The sequence below is a fragment of the Bombina bombina genome, chromosome 6, assembly GCF_027579735.1.
Source record: "Bombina bombina isolate aBomBom1 chromosome 6, aBomBom1.pri, whole genome shotgun sequence".
Classification (NCBI taxonomy): Eukaryota; Metazoa; Chordata; class Amphibia; order Anura; family Bombinatoridae; genus Bombina; species Bombina bombina.
The window spans coordinates 735,149,775-735,173,854 of record NC_069504.1 but is presented as its reverse complement, the minus strand read 5'-3'; the positions used below and the strand labels follow the sequence as shown (position 1 = coordinate 735,173,854).

General features: G+C 41.8%; 1 protein-coding gene across 2 annotated transcripts in view; it reads left to right on the top strand.

The window, feature by feature from the left end:
• The window catches only part of PHYHIP (phytanoyl-CoA 2-hydroxylase interacting protein), a 345,321-nt gene that overhangs the window by 161,543 nt on the left and 159,698 nt on the right, over window positions 1-24,080 (top strand). For both annotated transcript variants that reach the window (XM_053717962.1, XM_053717963.1), the window contains one exon: window positions 16,975-17,145. In XM_053717962.1, the coding sequence (XP_053573937.1) occupies window positions 16,978-17,145 (168 nt within the window). In that variant the 5' untranslated portion in view covers window positions 16,975-16,977. The remainder of the gene's footprint in view (window positions 1-16,974; window positions 17,146-24,080) is intronic.

Genomic DNA, 24,080 nt, shown 5'->3' with positions numbered 1-24,080 from the left:
CTTTGCAGTGCCTGTTTACACTGATGTTTTCCCAGTCCCTAAAAGATTTTCGGAAATTATAACTAAGGAATGGGATAGGCCAGGTATTCCTTTCTTTCCCCCTCCTGTGTTTAAAAAGATGTTCCCCATAGCTGACGCCATGCGGGACTTGTGGCAAACAGTCCCCAAGGTGGAGGGAGCTATTTCTACTTTAGCTAAGCGTACAACTATTCCGATTGAGGACAGTTGTGCTTTCAAAGATCCTATGGATAAAAAATTGGAGGGTCTCCTGAAGAAGATTTTCTTACATCAAGGTTTTCTTCTCCAGCCTCTCGCATGCATTGCTCCAGTTACGGCAGCAGCAGCCTTTTGGTTTGATTCTCTAGAAGAGGCTCTACAAGTGGAGACTCCGTGGGATGAGATTTTAGACAGGATTAAAGCTCTTAAACTTGCTAATTCCTTTATTTCAGACGCCGTGTTTCAGTTACCCAAACTTGCAGCTAAAAAATCGGGTTTTGCCATCATGGCGCGTAGGGCGCTATGGCTGAAGTCCTGGTCAGCAGATGTTTCTTCAAAGTCTAAGCTTCTTAACATCCCCTTCAAAGGAAAGACCCTATTCGGGCCTGGTCTGAAGGAGATAATTTCTGATATTACTGGGGGAAAAGGTCACGCCCTTCCCCACGATAAGTCTAATAAGTTAAGGACCAGACAGACTAATTTTCGCTCCTTTCAGAACTTCAGGAGTGGCGCGGCTTCCGCTTCCCTTAGTACAAAGCAAGAGGGAAATTTCGCCCAGTCCAAGCCAGTCTGGAGACCTAACCAGGCTTGGAACAAGGGGAAACAGGCTAAAAAGCCAGCTACTGTCTGTAAAACAGCATGAAGGGGTAGCCCCCGATCCGGGACTGGATCTAGTGGGGGGCAGACTTTCTCTCTTCGCCCAGGCTTGGGTAGGATCCTTGGGCAGTGGAGATTGTTTCCCAGGGATATCTTCTCGAATTCAAGGGTTCATCACCAAAGGGGAGATTTCATCTCTCTTAATTATCTGCAAACCAGATAAAGAGAGAGGCGTTCTTACATTGCGTCCAAGACCTACTGGTTATGGGAGTAATCCACCCAGTTCCAAGGGAGGAACAGGGGCAGGGTTTCTATTCAAATCTATTTATAGTTCCCAAAAAAGAGGGAACTTTCAGACCAATCTTGGATCTCAAGATCCTAAACAAATTTCTCAGGGTCCCATCCTTCAAGATGGAGACAATCCGAACCATTCTTCCTATGATCCAGGAGGGTCAATATATGACTACCGTGGACTTAAAGGATGCTTATCTGCACATTCCAATTCACAGAGATCATCATCAGTTTCTCAGGTTCGCCTTCCTAGACAGGCATTACTAGTTTGTGGCTCTTCCCTTCGGGTTAGCCACGGCGCCAAGAATCTTTACAAAGGTTCTAGGATCCCTACTGGCGGTCCTAAGGCCGCGGGGCATAGCAGTGGCTCCTTACCTAGACGACATCTTGATCCAGGCGTCGACTCTTCAAATTGCCAAGTCCCACACGGACTTTGTTCTGGCCTTTCTGAGGTCTCACGGGTGGAAGGTGAACAGAGAAAAGAGTTCTCTCTCTCCTCTCACAAGAGTTTCCTTCCTAGGGACTCTGATAGATTCAGTAGAAATGAAAATTTTTCTGACGGAGGTCAGGATATCAAAGCTGCTAACTTCCTGCCGTGCTCTTCATTCCATTTCTCGGCCGTCAGTGGCTCAGTGTATGGAAGTAATCGGCCTAATGGTAGCGGCAATGGACATAGTTCCGTTTGCCCGCCTACATCTCAGACCTCTCAATCTCAATCAGTGGAATGGGGACTACACAGATTTGTCTCCTCTGCTAACTCTGGATCAAGAGTCCAGGGATTCTCTTTTCTGGTGGTTATCTCGGGTCCATCTGTCCAGGGGAATGAGCTTCTGCAGGCCAGAGTGGACTATAGTGACAACAGATGCCAGCCTTCTGGGCTGGGGCGCGGTCTGGAACTCCCTGAAAGCTCAGGGTGCATGGACTCAGGAGGAAGCCCTCCTCCCGATAAACATTTTGGAACTAAGAGTGATATTCAATGCTCTTCAGGCATGGCCTCAACTGGCTGCGGTCAGGTTCATCAGATTTCAGTCGGACAACATCACGACTGTAGCCTATATCAACCATCAGGGGGGAACAAGGAGTCCCCTGGCAATGATGGAGGTTTCCAAGATAATTTTATGGGCAGAGGCTGACTCTTGACATCTCTCAGCTATCCATATCCCAGGAGTAGAGAACTGGGAGGCGGATTTTTTAAGTCAGCAGACTTTTTACCCGGTGGAATGGGAGCTTCACCCGGAGGTATTTGCCCAACTAATTCATCTATGGGGCAGACCGGAGCTGGATCTGATGGCGTCCCGTCAGAATGCCAAGCTTACTTGTTACGGGTCCAGGTCAAGGGATCCTCGGGCGGCACTAGTAGATGCCCTAGCAGCGCCCTGGTCCTTCAGCCTGGCTTATGTGTTTCCACCGTTTCCTTTTCTCCCGCGTCTGATTGCCAGAATCAAGCAGGAAAAAGCTTCTGTGATTTTAATTGCTCCTGCATGGCCTCGCAGGACTTGGTATGCCGATCTGGTGGACATGTCATCCTGCCCACCATGACCTCTGCCATTGAGGCAGGACCTTCTAATCCAGGGTCCATTCAAACACTCAAATCTAACTTCTCTACGCCTGACTGCGTGGAGATTGAACGCTTAATCTTATCAAATCGTGGTTTTTCTGAGTCTGTTATTGATACCTTGATCCAGGCTAGGAAGCCTGTCACCAGGAAGATCTATCACAAGATATGGTGTAAATATCTTAATTGGTGTGATTCCAAGGGTTTCTCATGGAGTAGGGTCAAGATCCCTAGGATTCTATCTTTTCTCCAAGAAGGATTGGAGAAAGGATTGTCAGCTAGTTCCTTAAAGGACAGACATCTGCTCTGTCTATTCTCTTTCACAAGCGTCTGGCAGATGTTCCAGACGTTCGGGAGTTTTGTCAGGCTTTGGTCAGAATCAAGCCGGTATTTAAACCAGTTGCTCCGCCATGGAGTTTAAATTTAGTTCTTATTATGCATTCATTAGATATTAAACTTTTATCTTGGAAAGTTTTGTTTCTGGTTGCTATCTCTTCAGCTCGAAGAGTTTCAGAGTTATCTGCTCTGCAGTGTGATTCACCCTATCTGATTTTCCATGCGGATAAGGTGGTGTTACGTACTAATCCAGGTTTTCTTCCTAAGGTTGTTTCCAATAGAAATATTAATCAGGAAATTGTTGTTCCTTCTCTGTGTCCGAATCCTTCTTCTAAGAAGGAACGGTTGTTGCACAATCTGGATGTGGTTCGTTCTTTAAAGTTCTACTTACAAGCAACTAAGGATTTTCGTCAAACACCTGCCTTGTTTGTTGTCTACTCTGGAAAGAGGAGAGGTCTCAAGGCTTCGGCAACTTCTCTTTCTTTTTGGCTGAGAAGCATAATCCGGTTAGCTTATGAGACTGCTGGCCAGCAGCCTCCTGAGAGGATTACAGCTCACTCTACTAGAGCGGTAGCTTCCACATGGGCATTTAAAAATGAGGCTTCTGTTGAACAGATTTGCAAGGCGGCAACTTTGTCTTCGCTTCATACTTTTTCTAAATTCTACAAATTTGATACTTTTGCTTCCTCGGAGGCTATTTTTGGGAGAAAGGTCTTACAGGCAGTGGTGCCTTCTGTTTAAGTTCCTGCCTTGTCCCTCCCTTCATCCGTGTCCTAAAGCTTTGGTATTGGTATCCCACAAGTAATGGATGAACCCGTGGACTGGATACACCTTACAAGAGAAAACAAAATTTATGCTTACCTAATAAATTTCTTTCTCTTGTGGTGTATCCAGTCCACGGCCCGCCCTGTCACTTTAAGTCAGGAGTTTTTATTTTTTACAACTACAGTCACTACTGCACCCTATAGTTTCTCCTTTTTCTTACTTGCCTTCGGTCGAATGACTGGGGGTGGGGGTTAAGGGAGGAGCTATATAGACAGCTCTGCTGTGGGTGTCCTCTTTGCAACTTCCTGTTGGGAAGGAGAATATCCCACAAGTAATGGATGAACCCGTGGACTGGATACACCACAAGAGAAAGAAATTTATCAGGTAAGCATAAATTTTGTTTTTGTTATCCCATAGTGCTGGTTTAAGAGTTACTCTGTTTTCTTTTTCTTTATTCAATAAATATATATATATATATGTGTGTGTGTGTGTGTGTGTGTGTGTGTAACTGTGTATGTGATGACTTAAACTGCTTCATTTGTTAATCATACCACTGTCCACAGTTAGAATTACTGTCTAAGAAAACATGACAATGTTGTGTGTCATAAGACCTAATAACTGGCTAGTGGCTACTATTTAATCACATCACAGGCAGCAAATTTTATTTTAACTATTTTTTGTTTTGTATTGTTATGCTCCAAGAGTGTTTTGGACATTGAGAAACATGTACATTAAGATTCTGTAGTGTTAAATAAACTTTAGAATGCAAAATGAAGGTGTTATAGTCATAAGAAAACCGCGATTAAATCGCAATCGCGTTTTAATTAAAAAAAAATTGTGATTTATTTTTTTTGCCCATATCTCCCAGCCCTAGCACGTATACATTTCCTATAACTACTGGGGTAACTACTGGGGTGTCATGAATTTTACCTCTCAATATTATGTAGCGACCTTGTTTATCCACATAGGATTCCTCTTCCTGAAAGTTAAGACTATCATGGAGAAGGATAGAGACTCCACGTTTCTTTTTAAGGTAAGTGGCATGGAATTGTAAAGAGCAAGCTTTCTTCCAGTACTTAGGGGTTAAGGATTTGGTGAAGTGCGTTTCCTGCATGAATACAATGTGTGCATTCAGTGACTTATAGGTAGTGATAGCCTTACGTTGTTTCACATTAGAGTGTAACCCTCTCACATTATGCGTGATTATATTAAGCGTCATGACTTGGGGTGGTTAGGGGTTATGGTAGGTATCAAAAAGGGCTAGAAAGTTCTGCAAAAATCCATAAGACACATCTAGAGAACAATTCAATTGGGCCTGAAGTACTGGAGCATATTACAATAAATATACCTTGACAACATTTTAAACATAGTTGGTACCTTATACTTGATTGGACCTGTGAACGTGACCTGTTGAGGAAAATGTGGTGAACATTATTTGCAAACAACTGCAACTGCAGTGCAACATTAAACATCAACAACATATACAACCTGAAGATCAGGATAAATAACCTGAAAACAGAAGATGACCTAATGTCTCCCATACTTAATTAGTAGGTTAGTGGACTCAGTGGGGTGGGTGGGGATAGGTAGGGGGAAGAGGGGGAGGGGATAGGCAATGGGTACCAAAACGAAATTCCAAACTTAGCATACACTCTAGGAGGTGTATGTAGATGAGAGTAGACATATATACTTAGTCCCAGCACAAGAGGGCTATTAACTCAAGTCATGTCAAATAAGACCTAGAAAACTTGCATGAGAAGCCTCAGGTGGGACTCTCCGGCTCTGGTCTGGGTCTGGGATTCTTTACATTCTTGTTCACTGGTGTCCACTCCCTTCCTATTGCTTTCCTTTGCGGTTTTGAAGTCTTTTCCAGATTCAGCTTTTCTAGAATTGCTTGTCCTTCAGGGAGAGAAGAACAATAGTAGGAAGTTCTGTCATACATGAAGATAAGTTTAAATGGAAATCCCCACCGGTATTTAATTTGTGCCTTGATAAGGACTGATACAATCGGTTTGAGTTCCCTTCTTCTTCTGAGAGTAGTTGGTTACAGATCTGTGTACAATTGTAGGGTGTGGCCTTCAAAGGTAATCTTAGGCAGTTTGCGCACTGCTTGCATGATCTGATCTTTGGCATGGAAATAATGGAGTTTGGCGATCACATCCCTTGCAGCTAAAGGGGTTGGTAGTTTAGCCAATGCCCTGTGCACTCTATCCATGAGCAATAGAGGGGGATCTATCTCTGGTAGTATCTGTTGGAAGAGCTTTGTGATTGTTTCTGACAGGTTGTTGTAGAATTTGGGAAGATTGCGAATTCTAATATTAGACCTCCTAGACCTGTTTTCAAGGTCCTCCAAAGAATCTTCTAGCTTCTGAATCTGTTCTTGTTGAACTTGTATTGTCGACTTAAGATTGGGTATTTCATCTGAAATATCATCAAATTTATCCTCCAGTGAGGCAGTGTGATCTCCAATAATGCTTTATAGTAGATACATTGAGAGGAGAACCCACTGAGTCCACATTCAAGATTGGGCTTTAATGTTGCATCATCATTTTAGGCCTAGTAGTTCTTGATAGAAGAAATATCTGAGGGCCAAAGGGTGTCAGCTCTAGGGCCTGTGTAGTAAGCCTCCCACGGTATCCCAGATCTCCAGGAGAAAAAGCCCAGGTCCAGGGAAGGAAGCAGGTTGGTTATCTAAGGTCTCTTAGCTGTAAAATACACCCACTCAGATAAGATGAATCAGTTGTTTGTTGTAGCTGGCATAACTCTACTCCCTGGGGTCAGTGTCCTCACAGGACGATAACGGAAAAGGGTACTCAGGATATGACCTGCCACCACTCAGGATGGCAGGAATGGAGGGGGGAGAGAGCAGTGCCGTGCTATTAAGTTGTTGCTGCTTAGACAAGACTCCCAGGCTCTTAGGTGCGTTGTACCAGATGTAGTGGTTGAGGTCCTGCAGGGGGCCAGCAGCCGCTATACCGTCCACGCGGTATTATGAATCAAAAGCTTAGGTGTTGGTAATTCTTCTATTTTGTTCTAACTGCCAGTCATGTCCCCTGTAGGGCTATAATGTATTAACGATCTTATGCACTATTTATGACCAGTACCGTTTGAGCTAGAGTACTGTCTTACTGCAGGGGCCGTAAATAAAGATGGCGGTTTTTCCTGCCACTAATCTCCTTGCAAAGATATGGTGCGAGCCTTGCAGCTCTCAGCTTGGTCCCTACAAAGTGTCGCTTCAGTCCCAGTGTACCCTTAAGGTTATGGTCTATTAATAAAATGTGTGGATTTGACCGTTTACTATTCTGTCTTAAAATAGGGCCTCCAGAGCGTTTAAAGTTCTTATTAGCCAGTAAATGCTTACAATCTCACCCCTGCCGTTCTTATAATACGTGGTCCTGCTTCTTGTCAACTTTCAATGGGGTTTCTGATGTTTTTTTCGTCTTTGTAATGGCCGAGGGTCCTGGAGTAGGCCGCAGCTGCGGACTTTCCTGAAAATTTGCCGGTTCTGGTGTTCAGTTGTGTCACGGACCTGCTCGAAACTTCTCCAAATCAGTACCGGACTGATTATACTTATGTGACTTGTCTCCAAGGGGTTTTCTCCAACATAGGTGTGTCCGGTCCACGGCGTCATCCTTACTTGTGGGATATTCTCTTCCCCAACAGGAAATGGCAAAGAGCCCAGCAAAGCTGGTCACATGATCCCTCCTAGGCTCCGCCTACCCCAGTCATTCTCTTTGCCGTTGTACAGGCAACATCTCCACGGAGATGGCTTAGAGTTTTTTAGTGTTTAACTGTAGTTTTTATTATTCAATCAAGAGTTTGTTATTTTAAAATAGTGCTGGTATGTACTATTTACTCAGAAACAGAAAAGAGATGAAGATTTCTGTTTGTATGAGGAAAATGATTTTAGCACCGTAACTAAAATCCATGGCTGTTCCACACAGGACTGTTGAGAGCAATTAACTTCAGTTGGGGGAACAGTGTGCAGTCTCTTACTGCTTGAGGTATGACACATTCTAACAAGACGATGTAATGCTGGAAGCTGTCATTTTCCCTATGGGATCCGGTAAGCCATGTTTATTAAGATAGTAAATAAGGGCTTCACAAGGGCTTATTAAGACTGTAGACTTTTTCTGGGCTAAATCGATTCATTATTAACACATATTTAGCCTTGAGGAATCATTTATTCTGGGTTTTTGATATGATTATATCGGCAGGCACTGTTTTTGACACCTTATTCTTTAGGGGCTTTCCCTAATCATAGTCAGAGCCTCATTTTCGCGCCGGTATGGCGCACTTGTTTTTGAGGACAGCATGGCATGCAACTGCATGTGTGTGGAGCTCTGATACATAGAAAAGTCTTTCTGAAGGCATCATTTGGTATCGTATTCCCCTTTGGGCTTGGTTGGGTCTCAGCAAAGCAGATTCCAGGGACTGTAAAGGGGTTAAATATAAAAACGGCTCCGGTTCCGTTATTTTAAGGGTTAAAGCTTCCAAATTTGGTGTGCAATACTTTTAAGGCTTTAAGACACTGTGGTGAAATTTTGGTGAATTTTGAACAATTCCTTCATACTTTTTCGCAATTGCAGTAATAAAGTGTGTTTAGTTTAAAATTTAAAGTGACAGTAACGGTTTTATTTTAAAACGTTTTTTGTGCTTTGTTATCAAGTTTATGCCTGTTTAACATGTCTGAACTACCAGATAGATTGTGTTCTGACTGTGGGGAAACCAAGGTTCCTTCTCATTTAACTATATGTATTTTATGTCATAAAAAAAAATAAAAAATTTTTTAGTAAAAATGATGCCCAAGATGATTCCTCAAGTGAGGGGAGTAAGCATGGTACTGCATCATCCCCTCCTTCGTCTACACCAGTCTTGCCCATACAGGAGGCCCCTAGTACATCTAGTGCGCCAATACTCCTTACTATACAACATTTAACGGCTGTAATGGATAATTCTATCAAAAACATTTTAGCCAATATGCCCACTTATCAGCGAAAGCGCGACTGCTCTGTTTTAGAAAATTCTGTAGAGCATGAGAACGCTGATGATATGGTTTCTGAAGGGCCCCTACACCAGTCTGAGGGGGCCAGGGAGGTTTTGTCTGAGGGAGAAATTTCAGATTCAGGAAACATTTCTCAACAAGCTGAACCTGATGTGATTACTTTTAAATTTAAGTTGGAACATCTCCGCGCTCTGCTTAAGGAGGTGTTATCCAATTTGGATGATTGTGATTATCTGGTCATTCCAGAACCACTATGTAAAATGGAAAAGTTCTTAGAGGCCCCGGGGCCCCCCGAAGCTTTTCCTATATCCAAGCGGGTGGCGTACATTGTTAGTAAAGAATGGGACAGGCCCGGTATACCTTTAGTACCTCCCCCCATATTTATAAAATTGTGTTCCTATAGTCGACCCCAGAAAGGACTGATGGCAGACAGTCCCCAAGGTCGAGGGGGCGGTTTCTACTCTACACAAGCGCGCCACTATACCCATAGAAGATAGCTTTCCAAGATCCTATGGATAAAAAATTAGAAGGTCTGCTAAAGATGTTTGTTCAGCAAGGTTCCCTTCTACAACCAATTGCATGCATTGTCCCTGTCACTGCAGCCGCGTGTTCTAGTTTGATGAGCTAGGAAAGGCGATTATTAGTAATTCTTCTTCTTATGAGGAGATTATGGACAGAATTCGTGCTCTTAAATTGGCTAATTCTTTCACCCTAGACGCCACCTTGCAATTGGCTAGGTTAGCGGCGAAAAAATTCTGGGTTTGCTATTGTGGCGCAGAGCGCTTTGGTTAAAATCTTGGGCAGCGGATGCGTCTTCCAAGAACAAATTGCTTGACATTCCTTTCAAGGGGAAAACACTCTTTGGCCCTGACTTGAAAGAGATTATCTCTGATATCACTGGGGGCAAGGGCCACGCCCTTCCTCAGGATAGGTCTTTTCAAGACCAAAAATAAACCTAAGGGGCTACGTCCTCTAAGCAGGAAGGTAATACTTCTCAAGCCAATCCAGCCTGGAGACCTATGCAAGGCTGGAACAAAGGAAAGCAGGCCAGGAAACCTGCCACTGCTCCCAAGACAGCATGAAATGCGGGCCCCCGATCCGGGACCGGATCTGGTGGGGGGCAGACTCTCTCTCTTCGCTCAGGCTGGGGCAAGAGATGTTCTGGATCCTTGGGCGCTAGAAATAGTCTCCCAAGGTTATTCTCTGGAGTTCAAGGGGCTTCCTCCAAGGGGGAGGTTCCACAGGTCTCAGTTGTCTTCAGACCACATAAGAAGACAGGCATTCTTACATTGGGTACAAGACCTGCTAAAAATGGGAGTGATTCATCCTGTTCCATTAGGAGAACAAGGGATGGGGTTCTACTCCAATCTGTTCATAGTTCCCAAAAAAGAGGGAACGTTCAGACCAATCTTAGATCTCAAGATCTTGAACAAGTTTCTCAAGGTTCCATCGTTCAAGATGGAAACCATTCGAACACTTCTTCCTTCCATCCAGGAAGGTCAATTCATGACCAAGGTGGATTTCAAGGATGCGTATCTACATATTCCTATCCACAAGGAACATCATCGGTTCCTAAGGTTTGCATTCCTGGACAAGCATTTCCAGTTCGTGGCGTTTTCTTTCGGATTAGCCACTGCTCCTAGGATTTTCTCATAGGTACTGGGGTCCCTTCTGGCGGTGCTAAGACCAAGGGGCATTGCTGTAGTACCTTACTTGGACGACATTCTGATTCGAGCGTCGTCCCTTCCTCAAGTAAAGGCTCACACGGACATTGTCCTGGCCTTTCTCAGATCTCACGGATGGAAAGTGAACGTGGAAAAGAGTTCTCTATCTCCGTCAACGAGGGTTCCCTTCTTGGGAACTATAATAGACTCCTTAGAAATGAGGATTTTTCTGACAGAAGCCAGAAAAACAAAACTCCTAGACTCTTGTCGGATACTTCATTCCGTTCCTCTTCCTTCCATAGCGCAGTGCATGGAAGTGATAGGTTTGATGGTAGCGGCAATGGACATAGTTCCTTTTGTGCGCATTCATCTAAGACCATTACAACTGTTCATGCTCAGTCAGTGGAATGGGGACTATTCAGACTTGTCTCCGAAGATACAAGTAAATCAGAGGACCAGAGACTCATTCCGTTGGTGGCTGTCCCTGGACAACCTGTCACAAGGGATGACCTTCCGCAGACCAGAGTGGGTCATTGTCACGACCGACGCCAGTCTGATGGGCTGGGGCGCGGTCTGGGGATCCCTGAAAGCTCAGGGTCTTTGGTCTCGGGTAGAATCTCTTCTACCGATAAATATTCTGGAACTGAGAGCGATATTCAATGCTCTCAAAAGCTTGGCCTCAGCTAGCGAGGGCCAAGTTCATACATCAACCATCAGGGGGGAACAAGGAGTTCCCTAGCGATGGAAGAAGTGACCAAAATCATTCTATGGGCGGAGTCTCACTCCTGCCACCTGTCTGCTATCCACATCCCAGGAGTGGAAAATTGGGAAGCGGATTTTCTGAGTCGTCAGACATTGCATCCGGGGGAGTGGGAACTCCATCCGGAAATCTTTGCCCAAGTCACTCAACCGTGGGGCATTCCAGACATGGATCTGATGGCCTCTCGTCAGAACTTCAGAGTTCCTTACTACGGGTACAGATCCAGGGATCCCAAGGCGGCTCTAGTGGATGCACTAGTAGCACCTTGGACCTTCAAACTAGCTTATGTGTTCCCGCCGTTTCCTCTCATCCCCAGGCTGGTAGCCAGGATCAATCAGGAGAGGGCGTCGGTGATTTTGATAGCTCCTGCGTGGCCACGCAGGACTTGGTATGCAGATCTGGTGAATATGTCATCGGCTCCACCATGGAAGCTACCTTTGAGACGAGACCTTCTTGTTCTAGGTCCGTTCGACCCACTCCAGCTGACTGCTTGGAGATTGAACGCTTGATCTTATCAAAGCGAGGGTTCTCAGATTCTGTTATTAATACTCTTGTTCAGGCCTGAAAGCCTGTAACCAGAAAAATTACCACATAATTTGGTATATCTGTTGGTGTGAATCTGCAGGATTCCCTTGGGACAAGGTTAAGATTCCTAAGAGTCTATCCTTCCTTCGAGAAGGATTGGAAAAAGGATTATCTGTAAGTTCCTTGACGGGACAGATTTCTGCCTTGTCTGTGTTACTTCACAAAAAGCTGGCAGCTGTGCCAGATGTTCTAGCCTTTGTTCAGGCTCTGGTTAGAATCAAGCCTGTTTACAAAATTTTGACTCCTCCTTGGAGTCTCAACCTAGTTCTTTCAGTTCTTCAGGGGGTTCCGTTTGAACCCTTACATTCCGTTGATATTAAGTTATTATCTTGGAAAGTTTTGTTTTTGGTTGCAATTTCTTCTGCTAGAAGAGTTTCAGAATTATCTGCTCTGCAGTGTTCTTCTCCTTATCTGGTGTTCCATGCAGATAAGGTGGTTTTGCGTACTAAACCTGGTTTTCTTCCAAAAGTTGTTTCTAACAAAAACATTAACCAGGAGATAGTTGTGCCTTCTTTGTGTCCAGTTTCAAAGAAGGAACGTTTGTTGCACAACTTGGATGTAGTTCGTGCTCTCAAATTTTTACTTAGCAGCTACTAAGGATTTCAGACAAACTTTGTCTTTGTTTGTTGTTTATTCTGGTAAACGGAGAGGTCAAAAAGCAACTTCTACCTCTCTCTCCTTCCGGATTAAAAGCATTATCCGATTGGCTTATGAGACTGCCGGACGGCAGCCTCCTGAAAGAATCACAGCTCACTCCACTAGGGCTGTGGCTTCCACATGGGCCTTCAAGAACGAGGCTTCTGTTGATCAGATATGTAAGGCAGCGACTTGGTCTTCACTGCACACTTTTTCTAAATTTTACAAATTTGTTACTTTTGCTTCTTCTGAGGCTATTTTTGGGAGAAAGGTTTTGCAAGCCGTGGTGCCTTCCATTTAGGTGACCTGATTTGCTCCCTCCCTTCATCCGTGTCCTAAAGCTTTGGTATTGGTTCCCACAAGTAAGGATGACGCCGTGGACCGGACACACCTATGTTGGAGAAAACAGAATTTATGTTTACCTGATAAATTGCTTTCTCCAACGGTGTGTCCGGTCCACGGCCCGCCCTGGTTTTTTTTTTAATCAGGTCTGATAATTTATTTTCTTTAACTACAGTCACCACGGTAACATATGGTTTCTCCTATGCAAATATTCCTCCTTAACGTCGGTCGAATGACTGGGGTAGGCGGAGCCTAGGAGGGATCATGTGACCAGCTTTGCTGGGCTCTTTGCCATTTCCTGTTGGGGAAGAGAATATCCCACAAGTAAGGATGACGCCGTGGACCGGACACACCGTTGGAGAAAGCAATTTATCAGGTAAACATAAATTCTGTTTTTCAAATTAAATTACCCCTGATATATGCACTAAAACACTAATAATTAGCTAGTTCTGCACAGAGCTTCACAGTAGTGCTGCTGCTCAGGCCGATGGCAAGCTCCGCCCCAATTTCTTTATTCTTTAGTGGATCAGCTGCATTGAATAATATAGGTATTGCTTAGGTTGCATAGGCCAGAGAAAACAAAGAGGGGTTTTAGTAATTTTTTTTTGTGAAAAGATCTTTCCTGTTGTTGAGAGTTGTTGCCATGTTTAACCTGTGTACATTTGTACTTTATAAAGAGCCCCAACACTTTCTCATAGTTTACAGCTGTATCCCCTTTCTAATAGTTTACAGTTTTATCCCCTTTGTATTGACTTTAGCCTTCCTTTATATCACTGGTTTTCAAACCAGGCCTCCCCAACAGGCCAGATTTTCAGGATTATATTGGATGAGAGCAGGTAATATAACCATTTACAAATCAGCTCATTATTTCACCTGTGCTCCAATTCAGATATCCTCGATATCTGGCCTTTTAGGGAGGCCTAAGGACAGGTTTGAAAACCAGTGCTCTATATGGTCTGTGTATGCAGGGGTTAATTAAACAAACCACAAGCAATTAAAGGGGTTTAGCTAACTTCTTTAATAAAAAAAAAAATGGGGTATTAAAGGGACATTAAACATGTTGAGGTTGTAAATTAAATAATTCTAATTTGCCACTTTTGAGTACAGACTAGTATACACTTGTGCCAGTATGTCTGTTCCTCATATACACATACTGCAGAAACAAGGGCAGTACCACCTCCTCCTTTACATGCACTCTGTATATAGTGACAGTGCTATGCTCCCATCAAATTGTAATAGTATAAACAGGGGCAGCATGACAAGTCACAATGCTGTAAGCTTCAAGTGAGAGGTGCACAATGTTCTAAATATCTTTGGATATATAAAGCACTGATCTTCAGTTTCTCTATACTTAATGTTGCACTTACTAAAGCTTGTATTATTCTATGCATGGCTAAAGTATTCTGGAATATTGTCAAGGTGATGGCCTCTTTCTGAAGTTGCCCTTGATCCCACTGAGAGTAGTGTATATCTATAAGGACACTGCATACATCTATAAGGAAGCTTCTGATTGATAGACTGAACCTGCTACTATTAATTTTGTCATCAAGTATATTTTTTGTACTGTATTGGAGCATTTGTAAGGAACTATCTGATGGTGTAGATACTAATGACATTTGAAGATTTAAAACATAACATGGCAAATATTACAAGTTATCTTTAAAACCCAATTTTTTTTTCTTTCATGATTCAGATAGAGCATGCAATTTTAAGCAACTTTCTAATTTACTCCTATTATCACATTTTCTTTGTTCTCTTGGTATCTTTATTTAAAAAAACAGGAATGTAAGCTTAGGAGCCAGCCCATTTTTGGTTCAGCACCTGGGTAGCGCTGGCTGGTTGATTAGTGGCTAAATGTAGAAGAGAGGGGTATTTTTTTTGTGTAAGGATCTATAGCAATTTATATAAAGGTCTAGATGTAATAAAACTTGTTTGTGAAACTGATATCTCCAGAAAACAAAAAGGCTATATCTGCGCTGCACATTTTTTTTTAATTAATAAAAAATTTTTTTTAACCTCCCTTCATCTAAGTGCTGAGTTTAGCTTCTTTTAAATCAATGTAGCAGCTTCTATATTAGAACAATTCTGCCCATTGGCTTCTCTTGAAATTAAATTGGGGGGGGGAGGGCACTTCCCACCTGTAGTTTGTGGGTCGTGCTTGCAGTGGGAAGGCCGGGCCTGATGCGCTCTGGGTTGGGGCATGCCATGGGCGTGACTGATGGTGCTGAAGCGGGAAAGCAAGTATGATCACCATTGGGGGAAGCACATGGGAAACAAGCCAATATGTTGGATTGGCTAGTTCCACCCATCGACCCCCTGCCAATGAGACTGTAACATATTTAAAAAAATACAAAAAAATAGAAAAATTCAAGAAATAAATAAATTAAAAAAAGAAACAACCTTATCAGCTTATCACTCACAAGGGCATATGTATCAAGCTCCGTATGGAGCTTGATGCCCCGTGTTTCTGGCTAGTCATCAGACTCGCCAGAAACAGCAGTTATGAAGCAGCGGTCACAAACACCGCTGCTCCATAACCTGTCCGCCTGCTCTGAGCAGGCGGACACACATCGCCGGAAATCAACCCGATCGAGTACGATCGGGTTGATTGACACCCCCCCTGCTGGCGGCCGATTGACCGCGAGTCTGCAGGGGGCGGCGTTGCACCAGCAGCTCTTGTGAGCTGCTGGTACAATGCTGAATACGCGTATTGCTCGCCGTATTCAGCGAAGTCTGGCGGACCTGATCCGCACTGTCGGATCAGGTCTGCCGGACTTTGATAACTTGGGGCCATTGTCAGACCAGTGTTGCATCTGAAAGATTTCTGAGCCAGTTTTTGTTCCATTCAGCATCAATATTTTACTATAATAAAACAGACATGGAAATATTTTACAACTATGAACAACTGTTGTAATTATATGGTTATAACTATTACTTTTGCACTTTGCTCGCTGGTCTTGTTTGCGGTGCGAGATACCATGCATTGGGACATTTAACACAACCATATGCAGAAACGTCCACTAATGAAAAGATAGGTGAAGTGAACCTCCTTTAATTTCAGACATGATATCGCCTTATCAATAAGTTCTTCATCTATAACTATAGCCCAATGTTTCCGCTTGTTAAAGAACAGTAAAGTCACATTTATCTTTCATGATTCATACGTATATATATATATATATAATTATTTTTAATGATTTTGTGTGACATTTTATTCCTTTGTAATTTAGTAGTCATATGATAAACCGCATGCATGTTTGCTTTTCTTTCTTTCACAAAAATGTGTTGTTTCTTTTTGACAATAAGTTGTACATTTATAATAACAAAATTTGGGCAGTGCCATCTTGCCCCTTAACACACACTCTGTATTTAATGACAGTGCTATGTTCCCCTCACAAAATCATTGTACAAACAGGGGCAATAGCAGCTTGTCCCTTAAAGTGAGGGTAAGCTCTACCCTTTTTAAAATCTTATCAGGAATGTTAGTGATATTTTAGATGGAATTTCATTCATACGTTGTAACGAAGATGCGCTATAACTTACTTTTTAATATAGATATAAAATTCAAATACCCCACGCTTCACCGCCCACTTCAAAAGGCAAATTTTCTGTGAACTAAAGGTTTGAATTGCTGTCCAATCAGAGCTCTAGCTACAGCAAAAGTGTCACATGGAGAGAGTGTTCATTGGACAGCAATTCAAACCATTTGCACACAGAAACATTTACTTTTGAATTTGGTGTAGGAGCACAGGGTATTTGAATTTCATATCTATATTAAAAAGCAAGTTATAGCTCATCTTCATTTCAACTGATGATATAAACCCCATCTAAAATATCACTAACATTACGGATCTGATTTTAAAAAGGGGAGAGTTTACCATCAATTTAAATATACACTGTATACAATCACAGTACCATCTTGTCCCTCAAATACATTCTGTATACAATGATAATGGCATGCTTCTCTCACATAGAAATAGTACAAGCATTGGCAGTACCAGCTTGTCCTTTAAATATACACTGTATACAATAACAGTGCCATGCTCCTGTTACTTAACAGTGCCATGCTCCTGTTACATACTCATTGTACAAACAGGGGCAATGTCCCTCACATACAATGTCCCTTCACACAGAAATTGTACAAACAGGTTCAACACACACACACACAAATATGAACACCCATGCTATAATTCTTAACCTCATAGACTGTCATCCCTCTTAGGTCATGGAGCCCCCTCTCTCAGCCCCATATGGCATCCAGATCAGCGATATCACGTGTGACTCATTTCGATTGTCCTGGGAGATGCCACCATATGATGTCCAGAGAGTAACTCACTACTTCATAGACCTAAACAAGAAAGGAGGGCAGAAAGAGAACAAATTCAAACACAGGGTAAGCCATTGTTTTCTTGTTTGCTATGATGACTTACATGTAAGCTCTTATTCAACTGAAAAGAAAAAAAAGGAATTTTGCTATTTAATCGGTATTCACAATTTTGTATTCAGATTTATGTTCAAAGTTCTTTTCCAGGGCCTATTTTAAAGTTGCTCTATGCATAGAGATTTGATCATAATTTACCCCCAGAGTTGAAGTTCTCATTTTAAGTATGTATAGTCATGTGAAAAAGGTTTTACGTATCAGGACATAATAAAAATCATCTGGTCCTTAGCAGGTCTTAAAATTAGGTAAATACAACCTCAGATGAACCACAACACATGACATATTACACTGTGTCATGATTTAACAAAAATAAAGCCGAAATAGAGAAGCCATATGTGAAAAACTAAGTACACCTTATGATTCAATAGCTTAAAGAACCACCATTAGCAGCAATAACTTGAAGTTTTCTGTATTACTTAATCAGCCTCTCACATTGTTGTGTAGGAATTTTGGCCCAATCGAGGTTTGCGGGCATTTGTTTATTCACAGCCCTCTTCAGGGCTGTCTTTAATATTGATTGGACCCAGGGCAAACATTTTTTTGCCCCCCCCATACAATTTCGCTCTCCACCCCAATAGCATGAGGCATATATGTGCAGCCACCAATCAGCAGCTCCTCAGCCTTTCACAAGCACCATCACTCTTCTTTGCTTTAGATAATGTACTATGCCAGTTTTCACTGCTATCTATTCATTCTTTTTTAACAGTCATGATTGGTTTAGACTAGAGTTTAATCAATCAGGACAGGAGTGTGGTAGGCAGGCAGACGTATTGTCAAAACACACACACACATACATACTAGTATAGTATAGATGTAAACATAAATATATACATTGATTTATTTATATATTATCAGGTTTATAAACTAACAATACAGAACTACCTCATTGTTAGAACTAAACAATGTAATACGTAATTTCTGTAGAATCTGTATTCAGTATGTAATATTAAAATTCAAACTTCCCAATTCACTGCTTCTTACTGTTTGCAAATATTTGGCTAGATTACGAGTTTTGCGTTAGAGGCTATGCGGTGCTAACGAGCAGTTTTCTCTCACCGCTCACTTACCTGCAGCACTGGTATTACGGGTTTTTACAAACCCGGTGTTAAAAGACAAGAAGTGAGCGTAGAGCAAAATTGTGATCCATACCGCACTCCAATACCACTGCTGCTTAAGTCAGCGGTGAGCTGGTCGTACGTGCTTGTGCACAATTTCCCCATAGACATCAATGGGGAGAGCCGGCTGACAAAAAGTCTAACACCTGCAAAAAAGCAACGTAAAACTCAGTAACGCAGCCCCATTGATTCCTATGGGGAAACTAAATTTATGTTTACAGCTAACACCCTAACATGAACCCCGAGTCTAAACACCCCTAATTTTACACTTATTAACCCCTAATCTGCTGCCCCCAACATCGCAGACACCTACATTATATTTATTAACCTCTAATCTGCCGCCCCCAATGTCTTTGCAACCTACCTACACTTATTAACCCCTAATCTGCCGCCCCAAAGTCGCCGCCACTATAATAAACATATTAACCTCTAAACTGCCGCACTCCCGCCTCGCAAACATTAGTTAAATATTATTAACCCCTAATCTGCCATCCCTAACATCGCCGCCACCTACCTACATTTATTAACCCCTAATCTGCCGCCCCCAACGTCGCTGCCACTATACTAAATGTATTAACCCCTAAACCTAGTCTAACCCTAACCCTAACACCCCCTAACTTAAATATAATTACAATAAATCTAAATAAAAATAAATATTATTACCTAAATAATTCCTATTTAAAACTAAATACTTACCTATAAAATAAACCCTAAGCTAGCTACAATATAACTAATAGTTACATTGTAGCTAGTTTAGGGTTTATTTTTATTTTACAGGCAAGTTTGTATTTATTTTAACTAGGTACAATAGTTATTAAATAGTTATTAACTATTTAATAACTACCTAGCTGAAATAAATACAAATTTACCTGTAAAATAAAACCTAACCTAAGTTACAATAACACCTAACCTAACCCTACAATTAAATAAATTAACTAAATTAAAAACAATTAAATAAATTAAATTAAATTAGCTAAAGTACAAAAAAACAAACAAACACTAAATTACAGAAAATAATAATCAAATTACAAGATATTTTAACTAATTACACCTAATCTAATAGCCCTATCAAAATAAAAAAGCCCCCCTAAAATAAAAAAAACCCCTAGCCTAAACTAAACTATCAATAGCCATTAAAGGGGCCTTTTGCGGGGCATTGCCCCAAGGTAATCAGCTCTTTTACCTGTAATTTTTTTTACAAACAATCCCCCCAACAGTAAAATCCACCACCCACACAACCAACTCCCCAAATAAAATACTATCTAAAAAAAAACTAAGCTCCCCATTGCCCTGAAAAGGGCATTTGGATGGGCATTGCCCTTAAAAGGGCAGTTAGCTCTTTTAACCTAACACTAACCCCCTGAAGATCGACTTACTGTTCTGAAGACCGCACATCCATTTTCAAGGAAGCGGCAGAAGTCTTCATCCAACCGGGCCGAAGTCCTCAACGAAGCCGGGAGAAGTCTTCATCCAAGCCGGGCGAAGTGGTCCTCCAGACGGGCAGAAGTCTTCATCCAGACGGCATCTTCTATCTTCATCCAACCGACGCAGAGCGGCTCCATCTTCAAGACATCCGACGCGGAGCATCCTCTTCATCCGGAGTCTTCTTACTGAATGAAGGTACCTTTAACCTTCATTCAGTAAGAAGACGACATCCAAGATGGCGTCCTTTAGATTCCGATTGGGTGATAGAATTCTATCAGCCATTCGGAATTAAGGTAGAAAAAATCCTATTGGGTGATGCAATCAGCCAATAGGATTGAAGTTTAATCCTATTGGCTGATCCAATCAGCCAATAGAATGCAAGCTCAATCCTATTGTAACTTAGGTTAGGTTTTAGTTTACAGGTATTTTTGTATTTATTTTAGCTAGGTAGTTATTAAATAGTTAATAACTATTGTACCTAGTTAAAATAAATACAAACTTGCCTGTAAAATAAAAATAAACCCTAAGCTAGATACAATGTAACTATTAGTTATATTGTAGCAAGCTTAGGGTTTATTTTATAGGTAGTATTTAGTTTTAAATAGGAATTATTTAGGTAATAATATTAATTTTTATTTAGATTTATTGTAATTATATTTAAGTTAGGGGGTGTTAGGGTTAGACTTAGGTTTAGGGGTTAATACATTTAGTATAGTGGCGGCGACGTTGGGGGCGGCATATTAGGGGTTAATAAATGTAGGTAGGTGGCGGCGATGTTAGGGACGGCAGATTAGGGTTTAAGAATATTTAACTAGTGTTTGCGAGGCGGGAGTGCGGCGGTATAGGGGTTAATATGTTTATTATAGTTGCGGCGATGTCCAGAGCGGTAGATTAGGGGTTAAACATTTTATTTTAGTATTTGCGATGCGGGAGGGCCTCGGTTTAGGGGTTAATATGTAGTTTATGGGTGTTAGTGTACTTTTTAGCACTTTAGTTATGAGTTTTATGTTATGGCATTGTACCATAAAACTCTTAACTACTGACTTTTAAATGCGTTAGGGATCTTGGAGGTAGAGGCTGTACCGCTCACTTTTTGGCCTCCCAGGACAGACTCGAAATATCAGCGTTATGGAAGTCCTATAGAAAAAAGACTTTACGAAATTTACGTAAGTCGTTTTGCGGTAAGGCCAAAAAAGTGTGCTGGGTCCCTAAACCTGCAAGACTCGTAATAGCAGCGTTAGGGAAAAAGCAGCGTTAGGACCTGTTAATGATGATGGAGGCACTCCAGTCTCACTTTACAGAGACAATGTACAGCAAAAACAGACTAAATAAATTATAAATGTCTATTGCAATGTTATTCTATTTTACTTTATTAAAGGTTCAAAAAGCTTTAAAAAAATATTTGGCCTATATAAAAGATTTTTTTTTTTGCATAAGTAATTAAGTTTTAAATTTAAAATTTACAGTGCATATCTGTGTACACAATTTCTCAAGGAATAATTACTTACTGGCTAAGTAGCAGAATTCCCACTGTTTTATTGGTGGACTTTTAAAATAACATTACAAGCATAAAAACAAAACAAAAATAATATTTTCTTCTGTTAAGTGTGATCAGTCCACGGGTCATCATTACTTCTGGGATATTACTCCTCCCCAACAGGAAGTGCAAGAGGATTCACCCAGCAGAGCTGCATATAGCTCCTCCCCTCTACGTCACTCCCAGTCATTCTCTTGCACCCAACGACTAGATAGGATGTGTGAGAGGACTATGGTGATTATACTTAGTTTTATATCTTCAATCAAAAGTTTGTTATTTTAAAATAGCACCGGAGTGTGTTATTACCTCTCTGGCAGAGTTTGAAGAAGAATCTACCAGAGTTTTGCTATGATTTTAGCCGGAGTAGTTAAGATCATATTGCTGTTCTCGGCCATCTGAGGAGTGAGGTAAACTTCAGATCAGGGGACAGCGGGCAGATGAATCTGCATAGAGGTATGTAGCAGTTTTTATTTTCTGACAATGGAATTGATGAGAAAATCCTGCCATACCGATATAATGTCATGTATGTATACTTTACACTTCAGTATTCTGGGGAATGGTACTTCACTAGAATTACACTGTAAGAAATACATAAAGCTGTTTAATAACTAGAGATTATGTTTAACGTTTTTGCTGGAATGTAAAATCGTTTTCATTTGCTGAGGTACTGTGTGAATAAATGTTTGGGCACTATTTTTCCACTTGGCAGTTGCTTAATCTGTTTTTCTGACAGTTTCTGTTCTCCCTCACTGCTGTGTGTGAGGGGGAGGGGCCGTTTTTTTGGCGCCTTTTCTATGCATCAAATATTTCAGTCAGCAACTCATTGTATTCCCTGCATGATCCGGTTCATCTCTACAGAGCTCAGGGGTCTTCAAAACTTATTTTGAGGGAGGTAATTTCTCTCAGCAGAGCTGTGAGAATTATAGTTTGACTGAGATAAAAAACGTTTATTCTGTAATTTGTTTCCTGCTTTCAGAATTTGTTATCTTTGCTAATGGGATTAAACCTTTGCTAAAGTTGTGTTGTTTACAAGGATTGAGGCTATAACTGTTTCAATTTATTAATTTTCAACTGTCATAGATCTTCTGTGCTTCTTAAAGGCACAGTACGTTTTAATATTATTCTAATTGAATTGTATTTCCAAGTTGCAAGTTTATTTGCTAGTGTGTTAAACATGTCTGATTCAGAGGATGATACCTGTGTCATTTGTTGCAATGCCAAAGTGGAGCCCAATAGAAATTTATGTACTAACTGTATTGATGCTACTTTAAATAAATGTCAATCTGTACAAATTGAACAAATTTCACCAAACAACGAGGGGAGAGTTATGCCGACTAACTCGCCTCACGTGTCAGTACCTACATCTCCCGCTCACAGGGAGGTGCGTGATATTGTAGCGCCGAGTACATCTGGGCGGCCATTACAAATCACATTACAGGATATGGCTACTGTTATGACTGAGGTTTTAGCTAAATTACCAGAACTAAGAGGTAAGCGTGATCACTCTGGGGTGAGAACAGAGTGCGCTGATAATATTAGGGCCATGTCAGACACTGCGTCACAGGTGGCAGAACATGAGGACGGAGAACTTCATTCTGTGGGTGACGGTTCTGATCCAAACAGACTGGATTCAGATATTTCAAATTTTAAATTTAAACTGGAAAACCTCCGTGTATTACTAGGGGAGGTGTTAGCAGCTCTGAATGATTGTAACACAGTTGCAATACCAGAGAAAATGTGTAGGTTGGATAAATATTTTGCGGTACCGACGAGTACTGAGGTTTTTCCTATACCTAAGAGACTTACTGAAATTGTTACTAAGGAGTGGGATAGACCCGGTGTGCCGTTCTCACCCCCTCCGATATTTAGAAAAATGTTTCCAATAGACGCCACCACAAGGGACTTATGGCAAACGGTCCCTAAGGTGGAGGGAGCAGTTTCTACCTTAGCTAAGCGTACCACTATCCCGGTGGAGGATAGCTGTGCTTTTTCAGATCCAATGGATAAAAAGTTAGAGGGTTACCTTAAGAAAATGTTTGTTCAACAAGGTTTTATATTGCAACCCCTTGCATGCATTGCGCCGATCACGGCTGCAGCGGCAATCTGGATTGAGTCTCTGGAAGAGAACATTGGTTCAGCTACTCTGGACGACATTACGGACAGGCTTAGAGTCCTTAAACTATCTAATTCATTCATTTCGGAGGCCGTAGTACATCTTACTAAACTTACGGCGAAGAATTCAGGATTCGCCATTCAGGCACGCAGGGCGCTGTGGCTAAAATCCTGGTCAGCTGATGTTACTTCAAAGTCTAAATTGCTTAATATACCTTTCAAAGGGCAGACCTTATTCGGGCCCGGGTTGAAAGAGATTATCGCTGACATTACAGGAGGTAAAGGCCATGCCCTGCCTCAGGACAAAGCCAAAGCCAAGACTAGACAGTCTAATTTTCGTTCCTTTCGTAATTTCAAAGCAGGAGCAGCATCAACTTCCTCTGCACCAAAACAGGAAGGAGCTGTTGCTCGCTACAGACAAGGCTGGAAACCTAACCAGTCCTGGAACAAGGGCAAGCAGACTAGGAAACCTGCTGCTGCCCCTAAAACAGCATGAATTGAGGGCCCCCGATCCGGGATCGGATCTAGTGGGGGGCAGACTTTCTCTCTTCGCCCAGGCTTGGGCAAGAGATGTTCAGGATCCCTGGGCGCTAGAGATAATATCTCAGGGATACCTTCTGGACTTCAAATACTCTCCTCCAAGAGAGAGATTTCATCTGTCAAGATTGTCAACAATCCAGACAAAGAAAGAGGCGTTT